Source organism: Diabrotica virgifera, chromosome 3 (assembly GCF_917563875.1).
Source record: "Diabrotica virgifera virgifera chromosome 3, PGI_DIABVI_V3a".
NCBI lineage: Eukaryota > Metazoa > Arthropoda > Insecta > Coleoptera > Chrysomelidae > Diabrotica > Diabrotica virgifera.
The window spans coordinates 87256522-87270437 of NC_065445.1; the positions used below are offsets into that span (position 1 = coordinate 87256522).

At 33.8% G+C, this 13916-nt stretch overlaps 1 protein-coding gene across 2 annotated transcripts in view; it reads right to left on the bottom strand.

Annotated features, from left to right (window-relative positions):
- Positions 1-1247: 1247 nt before the first annotated feature.
- The window catches only part of LOC114330527 (DDB1- and CUL4-associated factor 6), a 76727-nt gene continuing 64058 nt past the window's right edge, over positions 1248-13916 (bottom strand). For both annotated transcript variants that reach the window (XM_028279880.2, XM_028279879.2), the window contains exons 10-11: positions 13555-13807; positions 1248-12131 (exon numbers count right to left, since the gene is read on the bottom strand). In XM_028279880.2, the coding sequence (XP_028135681.1) occupies positions 11970-12131; positions 13555-13807 (415 nt within the window). In that variant the 3' untranslated portion in view covers positions 1248-11969. The remainder of the gene's footprint in view (positions 12132-13554; positions 13808-13916) is intronic.

Here is a 13916-nt window from a genome sequence, read left to right on the forward strand (position 1 = left end):
CAAGACTGGGAGGACGCACTGATCCAATACCTTTCTCTTTAGGCATGTGGGCAACTCACTTTTAAAAGTTTCTCTCAGTTTTCCAAATGCTGCCCACCCAAAGAACGATTCTTCTTTTTAGTTCATGTGTCTGGTTATCCCTGCCAATCGTAATTTCATGTCCCATGACATGAAATAATATGTCCAAAACTTAGAATATGTAATAATATTTTATTACTAATTTTACATTTACATTTACATTTTCCCTGCTTGGCCCCATCCTTACATACATTTTTGGCTTCATCTTTTATTGTTCTTCTCGTGCATTCTTCTATTTTATCTTTTTTAATAAAAACTTAAAATAAAATAACATATTTATTATTTCAATATTTTATTTTGCTTAGTAAAAACTTTTGTGTAACAAATAATATACGATGTTGCCAGTAGTTTCGGAAAAATAGTGAAAAAAATGTGTAACACTTTATGTTCTTCAACGCCCTGTATCGTGAAAACGCATGCCGTTACAAAAATCTTATACTAAGCAAACCCCAATTATTTTTCAGTTTTTCACCTATCTTAGAGATCGTGTTACCTTTTTGGACGCACTGTATTAATATTATGTGACACATGACAGAAGCTCGAAACAACTGACTGTGAATGAAAAGCCCTATTTGGTTTTTATGCCGGTTTTTCCTTTTTTCTCCTGTTAAGATGACTGTGCTGGCTGCTATTCGGAATAGTCCGGTTGTCGATGTATTGAACAACTTTCTCAGGTTTTGAAGCCAAGATATTGTTCTTCTCCCTGGTCCTCTCTACCCAAATACCTTGCCCTAATCGAAGAATGAGTTGCAGCAAGCCCTATCTCTGTTCATTCTTTATAACATGGCCAAAATATTCTGGTTTGCGCTCTTTGATGGTGTTAATAATCTGGCATTCCTTGCCCATTCTACGTAGGACCTAAACATTCCACCTACGAAACTCTTAAAATGCGTCTGTAACACCACATCTCGAATGCCTCGAGTTTTCTTAAAGAAGCTTCGGAAATTGTCCAGGCTTCTACTCCGTATAATAACGTAGAAAATACATAGCATCTGACGATAGAGATTTTGGCAACAAGTGGTAAATCGTGACTTCTGAAAACAAACTTCATCATTATGAACGCTGATCTCGCTTTCTCTATGCGTTGTTTTATTTCACTAGAGTGGTCCCATTGGCTGTTGTATGTTGGTACGAGGTATGTATGTGTAGATGGTTAAATAAATAAAACATTCTTAAATTCTCCCAAGTATATTTGAATTTCACATTACAAAGAAAAGTATGTAAAATTGAGTTAATAAATCACAGTTGCTTACACTAATTGGTAACAACAATTACACAAATTACAATTATATAACATTCCAACTTCTTTGACATCTCCAAACAAATGCAATGTTAAAAAATGTCAAAGATCCCAGAGATTTTCAAGCTATTAGTTGTTCAAGTGTAACCTATTAAGGATAAATTGTAGGATATAGTGGAATTCTAGTAAGGAGAGATGAATTATTGAAATATTCGTTACCTATAACAGATAGTGATTGCAGATAATCAATAGTGAAATTTTATTTCAATTAAAGTGAATTTAAAAAGAAGAATACGCGAAATTACTGTAAAAACAGATACTAGACCGGTATAAATATTAGGATTTTTAATTAAACACTTTCACTGCGTGTCTACATTTATAGAATATTAATCCACTTTTTTACTATAGCTAGATGAACAATTCAAGTGACAGATCCAAGTATATATAAATATGTTTTATGTTGATGATGCATGTCATTGCCACTAAATCATTTATGTTTGGTTTACTACTGTCCGGGATTGAACGTAAATGTTACTTCTAGCGACTTGGTGTCAGAGTAGAGACATAGGATTCAAGATAATGCTTTAGCTGTAACTGACAAGGGCAGTAACGCCAAAGAGTAAGGTAACAACGTTTCATGTTTTTTTAGTAAAATATACCCTTATGATCATTGTGTGTTTCGATGGATACAGTTATAATAACTTTATATGGGAAGAAACGTTACTAATAAAAGAAAATTGTGATATTGTATGATAATCTTCACCGACTGCACTTACTGCTTCAAAAATTTAAAAGTGTGGCTACTTCTCAATTGCCACAAAAAATATGGACCTCGCAATAAATGAAGAGACCTCGCTGACTAAAGTAAAGACAACAGGTTGAGTCAGAACAACAGTGCAAAAATTGAAAGCTTATACCAAGGACACATCTAGTAAGCAGGAGCAATATTATAACACATCCTGGCAGTATTGACCAAAGAGAATGTAAGGTTCTTCATAAAAATAATTAGGCCGTTGTGAAAAAATAAGCGTTATTCCCAGAAGAACCCAATTGTGGTTTTCTGTTTGAAATAAGAGTTGTGATTGGAAAATACTATAATAGAGGAATGGTGCAGGTGTAGATGACGCGAGAAGATTTAGCGCCAAAAGTTCACAACGGTTGCCAATGGACGGAAATTGATGAAAGGTTCACCTAGGACTGAGGATCATGATGACGAAAAATGTTCATAGCTACTACCGTATGATGATGGGCATTAGTACTCCATTAAATATATTTTTAGAAAAACGAACACGGCAGATACACTAGTAACAACTAAGAAGCTTATAAATCTAGTATTTTACTTAGTTGTGTTAGAATAACAAGGTTCTATCTGCAAATTTTTTAAAATTGAGATTTTTATGTAACTTGGTTCTATTTTATGTTCTTTACCTTAATATGATCCTAGCACCGACATCTATTAACAGGTGGCTGAAATACGTAAGTTACAAGGTTCTATCTCAGAGAATTTTAAATGTTGATAAGTTAACAAAGCTTCTAACTGACATAAAAAACAGTCAACTAAGTACACAAGGTCCTATCTGCAAGAACTAAAAGTGTTTATAAGTTAATAATAAGACTTTATTAAACAACTAGAAGTGGTTTTATTGTATACTAATTGTTAAACAAAGGTATGTGTGGAAAATAGAACTTGATTAAATAAGTTTAATTCATTTCTCAAATCAGAACTCCTTTGTATTAACTATTGAAGTAACCTTTTACTGTTAATAAAAATATATGAATTTTTTTAAAAATTTACATTGTTAACACATAAAAGTGGCGACAATAGTAAAATAAATATATAACATAAAAACTTTAAACACTCATAACTAAAAATGGCACATGAGGCAGTTAGAACCTTGTTATTCTGACACAACGTAGTAATGATACAATGTACATTAGATTTGCACCACTATTCAATCAGTCGTATTATGAAAAAAAGATATACCCTGTAATTACTTTAATTATTCTGAAACTAAGCAAAACGTGAGATATTAATATTACATATTGTATGAATATACATTTTACATTAGGGTAAATTTTTTCTTTTTCGTAGAGTTTATATTAAGCAGACACCCAGACCGGAAGGCTCATAAACATTCCTGGCCGAGGGCAGCGGCGACCATCAGTGCCAAGTTAAGGAGAATAGGAAATGATCCTGGACCGGCTTATCATTGGACTAATACAAGCGGTGTGATATACAATAGTGCACACAAAAAAAGTTACAGCCGTTTGAAATTACAAAATGAAAATCGGTTTTTTTTCACATATCGAAAACTCTTACAGATTTTTTTACTCAAAATGGACATCTGGCATTCTTATGGCAGGAACATCTTAAAAAAGCAACAGTGAAATGGGTTTTGTTCCCTTAACCCCCCCCCCCAAACTTTTGTGTACGTTCCAATTAATTATTGTTGTGGTACCATTAGCTAAACACAATATTTTTAAAACTGTTTTGCCTCTTAGTATCTTTTCGATAAGCCAGTTTTTATCGAGATGCGGCTTCTTTTTTAATATGTCTACATACAAATTTTATGGGGGTTTCGTTCCTTTAAACCCACCAAATGCTTGAGTACGTTCCAATTAAACTATTACTGCGGTACCATTAGTTAAACACAGTGTTTTTAAAACTTTTCTGCCTCTTAGTATTTTTTCGATAAGGCATCTTTTATCGAGATTTGGCTTCTTGTTTAATATGGTTCAAAATATACCTAAAAATATAAATTATAAATAAATTTTCATATTATTACCAGGTCTCTATAATCGTACCTACTTAACCATATACAAATATGTGGTGGATTTGTCATACATTCAAAATATCTCGATAAAAACTGGCTTTTCGAGAAAGTACTAGAGGCAAAAAAGTTTTAAAAACATTGTGTTTAACTAATGGTAGCACAATAATAATTTAATTGGAACGTACACAAAAATTTGGGGGGGTTTAAGGGAACAAAACCCCATAAAATTTTTATGGGGTGCACAAATTTCACTACAATTTTTTTAAGATGTTCCTGCCATAAGAATGCCGCATGTCCATTTTCAATAAAAAATCTCTAATATTTTTCGATATATTGGAAAAAATTGATTTTCATTTTGTAACTTCAAAGGGCTGTAACTTTTTATATCTGCACATTTGTATTAAGGTAAGTTAGGTTAAATCAACCTATTTTTGACCCCAGAATCTGTGGTATACGTTATGACCAATCTTTTCGGGACACCCTGTACAACACGGGATTTTAAGGCCAGAACTTGAGCTGTCGAAGACCACAAGGGAATTTTGAAAACAAATAAAGAGGATATAGCAAAGACGTGGAGATCATACTGCTAGGATCTATAAGACGACCAAAATCTGAAATATACATTAACTTACAAGAAATAGAAGATGAACCGGATATACTAGAAAGCGAAGTAAGACTGAATATCAAAAACTGAATAGCCAAAAAGACAGCAGAAATGCTGAAGGAAAAAATAGAAATCGGAATAAAAAATATCAGGATGGGATCAAATTCTTTTAAACTGAAAACCGATTACCATTCACTATACTGTAAAAACGAGACCAAATGAGGAAAGCAAAGTTAGCTTAAAAGTAGAGAAGAAAATTCTGAAGAACCTATTTAGTATGGTTGCTATAAAAATCTACCCTAATACTATACAGTTTATGTAAATACTTATTTTTATGTACATATTATGTGCCACATTATTCCTTCTAGTTAAATCACTCACAATCGATGGTCGGTGTCCATAATCGTATCGAAAAAAAAATTAATCGATATGAAATAAATTGCAAAAACTACAGCTGACCGATTCTAACGTGGTCGGTGGGAGAAATTTTGTGTCTTTATTAAAATTTTTATTGAAAGATTCCTTTATACAAGGTATATTTATGAATAACAACTCTTCGCAGAACTGAAGATGGAATTGTCATTCCGAAAACAATGTAGCTCGTAGGGGTTCTTTTAATAAATATACCTTTCATAAAGGATTTTTTTAATAAATTTTAACTTTACGATTTATGGTATACAGCCGACTACAGCAAATTCATTTAATTGGGAATTTTTAAATTGTATATCTGCTAAGTTTAATACTATTGTAGTGTATACTCAACTTTATAGAAGTCCGTTACAATCGGTGAGCTATACTTACATACAGAGTATGCCAATCTTGGCAAACTTGCCAAAACATTGGCTTTCTAAACCATAAACACCGTACATTTACAGAATAAAAGATTAAATCTTAAAAGGAATAAAGTAGCAGTTAGCTGCTCTTACATTTTTAGACGAAAATTCTTAAAATTTTAAAACTCAAAAATGCTTAAAATGTTTAAAGATTAATGATTCGAGAATGATATTTTTAAACTATATTTTCACCAATGGTAAGACATATTCAGTTATAATAATAAATTATAATACAAAGGATCCAGGAGGTGGTGGATCTACATATTCTGCTTTGTATACGGATGCTCCCCAACCCACTTTTGCATCCATCCATCCAATGGCACTACAGCCCAAATCAAGCCTTGGCCTCCTTCAATAAGCTTCTCCAATCATTTCGATTTACCGCTGTTCTTTTCCATGAACGCGTTCCCAGGAAGTTCCTGGCATCCTCATCGACTTCGTCTTCCCATCTCTTTTTAGGTCTTCCAACAGGTCTTCTTCCCTGCATTCTTGCATTCAGCAATTTTCTGGGGATTCTATTCTCATGCATGCGGACCACGTGCCCTGCCCACCGTAATCTCTGCAGTTTAATTAGTGTTGTGCTAGAGTTGGTTCGCTATATTGCTCGTATATTTCTCTATTATACCTAATTCGCCAGTTGTTATTTTCACTTATTGGGCCCAGTATCCTACGTAATACTTTTCTTTCAAACACATCTAATGCATTGGCAGATTTCTGTGTCACCACCCATGTTTCGCAGCCATAACTTACTATGGGCCTGATTATTGTTTTATATACCCGAAGTTTTGTTTTCCGGTGTACGTCTCGCGATTTGAATTATGTGGCCCATCGCGAAATAGGCTTTATTTGCCAGCACAAGCCTTCTATTTATTTCCGGTTCTTCTTCATTGCTTGCAACCAGATCCATTCCTAGGTACGTGAATCTATTCACATGTTCTATATCGTCAATAAAGTGTTGTTGTGCCGGTCTATTGGATCTGCTCTGTATGAGTAGTTTTGTTTTATTTGTGTTTATTGCTAGCCCTACTGCTTCTGCACTCTGTTTCAACTCAACGTAGGTTTCTTCCGCTGCATTCATTGTTCTGCTCATTATGTTTATATCATCCGCGTATGCTGCTAATTGGGTAGATTTGTTTGTAAGTATGTTATTTCCACTCACCGTCAACCGTCTAATTACATATTCAAGAACAAGATTAAAAAGCGTTGGAGCCAGTCCTTCGCCTTGTTTCAGTCCTTGCGTTGTAAACGCATCAGTGATCTGTCCTTGAATACATATTTGTGCTTCTGTTTCTGTCATTGTCATTGCACTAGTCGTATTAATTTTGATGGTATGCCAAATTCTTCCAATATATTAGGTAGAATTGTTCTATCTATTGAATCATAGGCTTGTTTAAAATCTACAAAGAGATTGTAAACGTCCATGTCATATTCCTATGTTTAACTGTAAATAGTTGGTCAATGATAGATCTATTTTGCCTAAACCCTGCTTGATATTCCCCGATGATTTTTTCCGTGAGAGGTTGAAGTCTTCGATTAAGGATGTTTGTGAATATTTTGTATCCCGAACAAAGTAAAGAGATGCCCCAACCCACTTTTACAAGAAGATAATGCGCTACCGCATACTGTCAGAATTATATTGGCCCATTTTAAAGAAAGTCAAGTCGGTCTTTGCCTCTGTCCCCTAAATTTCCTAATCTTTCACCCGTTAAACACGTCTGGGACATTATGTGAAAAAATAACTTCGTTTACTGCATCTTCTATCGATTGTAAGGGCACTTCGGCACGAAGTTCAAGTAGCTTGGGATGATATACCTCAAGAGAAAGGCCATCATCTCATACTTCCCATACTTCTAGGCCAAACGTATTTGTGAGTGCAGAAGACATTGTGGAGGTCCAACATATTTTTAATTTTTGACATTTTTCCAAAAGTTTGATTTTTTGAAATGTTGATCAATTTCTTATCTAATCCTAAGAGACACATACACAAAAAGTTATTGTAATAAATTCAATATTACTAGGTGTTCTTTTTTCTAAGACTACATTATTTGTACACAAATGTTCATAATGTGTATAATAATGTGCATATTACTGAATAGAGTGAACTGAATAACCTCCAAATGTGCACGACTCCTATTCTAATTTAAAAAAAATCATCTATTACGTCATCATGCCCAGACGGATGACGTCACTAGTATGATATATATGCCGCAAAATCACAATTTAAAAATAAAAATCGACCTGTTTCGGGATTTTTTCTTGAATTCAGCTTACCAGCTTACAAAATAACAAATTTATTCCTTTCATTTGCATTACTTCTAGCAGCATTACTTCTACTCAGGAAAGTCATTGTAAATATTAGATTAATTACTTGAACATATGATACTTTAAAATGCCGTGAAATACTAATTAATAGTTACTTCACGTGAACAGACACAAGGATAACAATATTCTACCATCAAATATAATAAAGGCTGATTTATGTTAGAACGGACCGCGTACGAAACGGCTCTCCTGCGGGACACATTGAAGAATCGTGTGATATGAAAGAAATTGGGTAATTTATAGTACAACAGGACGGGGCGACAAACGGAATGGGCGCCGTCTACATGCCGGGCTCGTCCCGAGGATGAAGATTCTTTTCCCGTACTTAACATAAACTACTTGTCAGCGGTCGCAACGTACTATTCACTGGAACTATTGTATTTTAATTATTTTTGACTAGTCCGGCTTGTTGGTGTGTTTATATTTTATTATAGTATAGTTACATTCTACAATGAATGACAAGCATTTAATTGACTGCGTGAGGAAGTACCCAGCTATTTATGATATTCATGCTGGGTGGACTGCCCACCGCCTTTTCCTTCTTTCATCTTCATCGAAAGCTAAATCTATAGCTAGTAATTCCATTTTTGTAAAATTCATTTTTTAAATGCACTCAAGGCACTCGCAAATAAAACCAATTAAAAAAACCGTGCAGAAGCCAGAAGCGGCTCGTCATAGCATAAATCAAAGCCCCGTGCGGAGCCGGGTGTTCCACGGCCCGTGTCATACACGTCCCGCCCTAACATCTCAGCCCGTCCCCCCTAAATCAGCCTTAATTGTGAAAAGTTGACGTAGATTTATTCGTCTACATGAAAAAATATTGTACATTGTACATATTGGACATGTTGGTTGTTGTGGTTATATCATTGTACATGTATATTAAATACGTTTTTAAAATATTTTATTACGGCTACAGAACCAAGTTAACTTAAAATCAACATTATTTTCAAATTTGAAAAAGACAGCGGCGACAATATTATTAGCCATTATAGCTTAATGTATAGGGAGAAAAATATACCACAAATTTTCTATTTATATACTGTTTATAGCTAATTTCTGTTAATCATAGAAATAATAGCAAGCAAGTGAAAGTGGTTCAATTTTGATCTTATAATTTTAGCAAATTTTGGTCTCAAAATTTGAGCAGTGATCTATGTCCAATTATAAATGAGGCATCTCGAAAAAATAATAATGCACCCGAAATCTTTAATGTTGTTATCGATCAGTACATCCTTTACACTAAGAAAACAATCCACAATATTTTCATTCAATATTTATATACAGTCTAAACTAAATCAAAATACAGAACTAATGTCTAACCTTTTGTAGACGTAAACAATACATCATTTATACAAATTTTAATCGAATTAATAATTATCTTATAGTTTACTTTTGTTAAAATATATGTATCTCCATTTATATTCATTTACAAAAGATTACACAATTTAGTCCGTTTAATACACCTTTATGTTTCTCAAATCGATACATAAATGCCATCCTAAATTTTTTAAATATCTGTAATGGGTAGCAATCTGCATTTAAGCTATAAAAGAAATATACAAACAAAATACGAAGATATATAAGCATTTTCCATAATAATACTGTTCCAAACTCCTAAAGTTCAAGATGTGACGAGAGACAGGTCACATTTTGAAATTTGGCATGTCTGATAATTAAAGATATTAAATATAGTAAATAAAGTATGATACAATTGGTTCAAAAAGGCCTACCCCAGACATCCAAAGTAAAAGTTTTGTTCCAACACCAAATTGTTCTATTCGCTCCGTGCGTGACCATGGTGGGGATTATTTCACTTCTTACGGTGCACTTGCAAAGATGTGGTTGCACAGTTCACCAAGCATCGGGTAACGCTGACTTATTAATAGTTTTAACAGCTACAGTGGAACCCCGATAAGTCGGCCCCTGATAACCCGGAAGTCCGGCTAATCCGGACCGATTTTCATCAGACAAACATTTCAACAATAAAAATGTATGTAAAATAATATTTGAGAGATAATGGGTATTTGTGTAATTTGAACTATACGATAGTAAAAATGCCTCATGGCACACGGCGGCAGAACGACGTTCATTTTCTCGGATTATCGGAAACAACAGACACCTGTTATTCCTTTATTTATTTCAAATTGTCTTAGCATTGTTTAACACAGACTATTTAAAAAATTCTTTTTTAAACAATGGTCTTAGTCTCCACTGTTCTTAAATAACATAACATCGTTCCAATTGTGACCATATTGTGTGTAGTACAGTCGTATTTCAATTATAACGGAGTTTATCTGTAAGTATACCGTGTTTTATTAATTTTTACCATAATACTCTCCGGCTAACCCGAATTTTGATAACCCGGATCGGCCGTGGTCCCGATTAATCCGAGTTATCGAGGTTCCACTGTATTTATGAAGCTAAGAAATACGTTGAATCTTGTATTATTGGTGATGACAGGGACCTACTAGTTGTGTTGACTGTCCACGCACCATCAGAGAAGAAATTGAAAATGGTGGACCAAAGAAAGGCAATCAGCAGGAAAAAGTCTACACGCTGACGAAGGATGTAATCCTTGCAATATACGCCTTTATAGGATGTGACACGGTATCAGCTATCTACAAGAAGAGGAATATTACACCGTAAAGGAAAGTGTTGGCCAACGACGCTCTTCGTAGAAAACTTCTAGTCTTCAACGACCCCAAAGCTGACCCCAGTGCAGTAGCTGACGCCGGAAAGCATACCCTTCTTGCGATGTTTGATGCCAGGAACATGGAAAATCAAGATTGTTTTCGCTACCAATCTTACTTGAAGACTATTGCAAAGCAGCCTATACATTTCTTTGCTCAAGTTAGCTGCACTACCCCCACTTCAGGAGCTTAAAGCCAGCATTCGTTCAGAACCTACCACCAGGTACAGCAGTGGCTGAATGAGAAGAATCCGCTTGAGTGTACTTGCAAAGACGAATGCATCCATAACTGTGTGTAGAAAGAGTGGTAATGCATCCGTAGAAAGAGTGGTCTAAACTGCTCAAGGATATGCAGCAATTGATCAGGCTTAGGTGTGTTAATAGGGTCACAACCATCATAGACGAAGATATAGAAGAGAAGGATGTTGTATTGGAAAGAGACTAAAACTAACTGAATAAGTTTACTTGAACTGATGAATAAGTTTACTTGAAATTCATTGCATTATAACCATCATCATTATGTAAGAAATATTTTGGGTATTTAAAATTATTTTTTTAAAAAATACCGCTCCTTGAGAAGGTGGTGAGGTTGACGTTCCTTCAAGGGCTTATCACTAACATACCCCCGGCCACTGAAATAGCAAATTACATTTACAAAACACAATCATGTTAAAAGAAATTATGTTTCCTCAGTAACATTATAATTTAACCAAAAAAAAAATATGGAAAACCTCCACTTTTACACCGTCCATAACTACGGTAACGTTGATTTTAGAACAATTATGCATCAGACCTTTCTTGTTTTAAATTTAACGTAGAACATTTTTGTATACAACCCTGTTCACACTACATGTTTTCGAAATATTTGCGATAAACGTAAAAAACTAATTTTTTACTGAACTATAAATGGACCACATAGACCAATTTGGTGTTGAAGGTTAACATTTACTTTGGATGTGAGAGGGTTTGGGTCCAATTACATCATACTAATACACAACCGTAAAAATTGTATTAAATTTTCCTTCTCCTTTTTTAATTTTATATATTTTGTAAAAAAACAGGTTATAGTTATAGTGTAAACGTATGTGAAAGGAAGAGTTTAGACTACTGTGGGAATTATTTGTTAAGTATTATAATTACTTTTGGATAGTGACTTAGAAGACCTCCCAGTATTGCAACATAACCTTTTTCAATGTACTCTTATCAGTTTTTATATGTGATTTAAAATAAATTAGAAAAACTCTCGTTTTTAAATCTATTTTCATATATCAAACACTAGCAATAAACTGCACTCCATTTTTTACTTTTAATAACATTTACAAAAACGAGACACCCTCTTTTATTACAAACATTTATAAATATAGGATGGCAAAATAAGGATTCCGCAAAAATTCACTAGTTTAACAGAATGTCGACCATAAAGAATTCATTATGACTCTTCCGGCTCACCCTCTGTTCTTCTTGTAGTTGTTCTATTTCTAGCTCCTCTACGAATCTGATTCAGACAAGCCAGCATCCGGATCATGAAAGACGCAGGAACAGTTATCGTATCCCTAGTTTCTTCCAACATTATTGCGTTTCTATTTATCAACTGAAACAACCAATAAATATTACATGAGATAAAATTTGCTCAAGTTGTGTCATGTAAGTCATCGAATAAAATCGTAATTTAAGAAAGGCATAAAACCAAATATAATAACTCATCAAAAGGGCTCAGTAGTAGCCTAGTAATCGTGTTGAATGATGTAATCGTATGGTTTGACATTGTCAATGTAAAATTTTGTCAGGCACAAACAATTTTGGGAAACTTAATGCGTAGGCGGAAAATTTCCAATGCTTTTTAAATGCATTCATTTTTTTTCGAATCGTGAGAAAACTAATAGGTATTTCTGAAAAATTTACAAGCAGAATGAAAGATTACATTATTACCGATGATAGAAAGTCCCTGAAAACTTCTATAATGTTTATTTTAATAAGTTACAGGGGTGAAAAAGAAGAGAAAATTGAGTGTGATTTTTAATTTCAAATATCTCACTCAAAACAAACTTTTTGTTTATTCTACGAGACTTTCTACCCTCGGTAATGAAGTAATTTTTCATTCGGCGTTTAAATTTTTCAAAAATATTTATTAGTTTTTCCAGGATTCGAAAAAGTGTCTATGTCCGTGGTGATATTTTCCAAATCGAACATTCCCTATATTTGTCATACCACGCACTCAGTCGAACAGAATGTAGTGACACGACAGTGACAAACAAGGCTACTAAATATTTAACACGGCTTCAGGAATATTTTTAGTTGTTTATTAAATAATATTGAAAGTGTATTTAATAAATAATTGAATTAAAACGCGAAATTAATAAAAAGTTATTTATTGTTTATTACTTATGGAAGATCCAAGCATATACACCAGGGTATATACTGTGATCCAGGTATTTTGTTGTTAAAGATGTTTAAAATGTATCTATACATTCCATAGTAACATTATATTATTAAAATAACTTTCTCACTTTTTCTCTTTTCTCGATTATTAGATTTTATTGTATAGTATATAAATTATTGTAATCACTGAATACATAGTTAATGAAAAAATAATCCTATTAATTAACTGAATTAATAATTTAAGCGATTATACAAGAACGGTTATCCAAGAACATTCAAAAACTGAACGAAATAGCCATCTCGATGTCAATGATGACAATGGCATTGTCAACTAATGTTTACGTCTCCATACCAATGAAAATTTTACTACACGTAATTTGCCGTGTAAAGAAAGAAAAAGTAGGGATAGCCGTAAAATATTTGCGCCTGCGCTCTTAAGTAAGAATGATATTCAACGCAGCAATTACTAAAGAATATTACTTTTAGTTAGATATAGAAGTAAACAGTCTCAAAAAATGTGAAAAAAAATTATAAAATGATGGTTTAACAACACACAATCAGAGAAAATATTCAATAGCTTTGATCAATAAAATATCTGTAGAAATTCTGTTAACGGCCAAAAGAATATTTCTTACCTCACTAGCAACTCTTTCGTCGAATGAAGACTCTTCCAGGATGGGAGCCCACAATTTTACATCATGGTCGATTCCACTGGTGGCAAGCAAAGGCAGTGTAGGATGAGGCTGCAGGCAATTCACTACATGTTGGTCTGCCTGTAACAGCATTTTCAATTCGGCGGTATGACGATTCCAAATGAAGACATGGCCGCAATCTGATCCTGACATCACATAATCATCTCCCCAAAACGTTGCTTCCTTTATCATTGTTCTGGAAGAGCAATAATATTTTAAGCGTTAATTTTCTGTTATAATATGTTACATCATCCTAAGGCAATATGGCCAGCGCGTCTATGTGTTATGGTAGGGGAGCCCAAGCG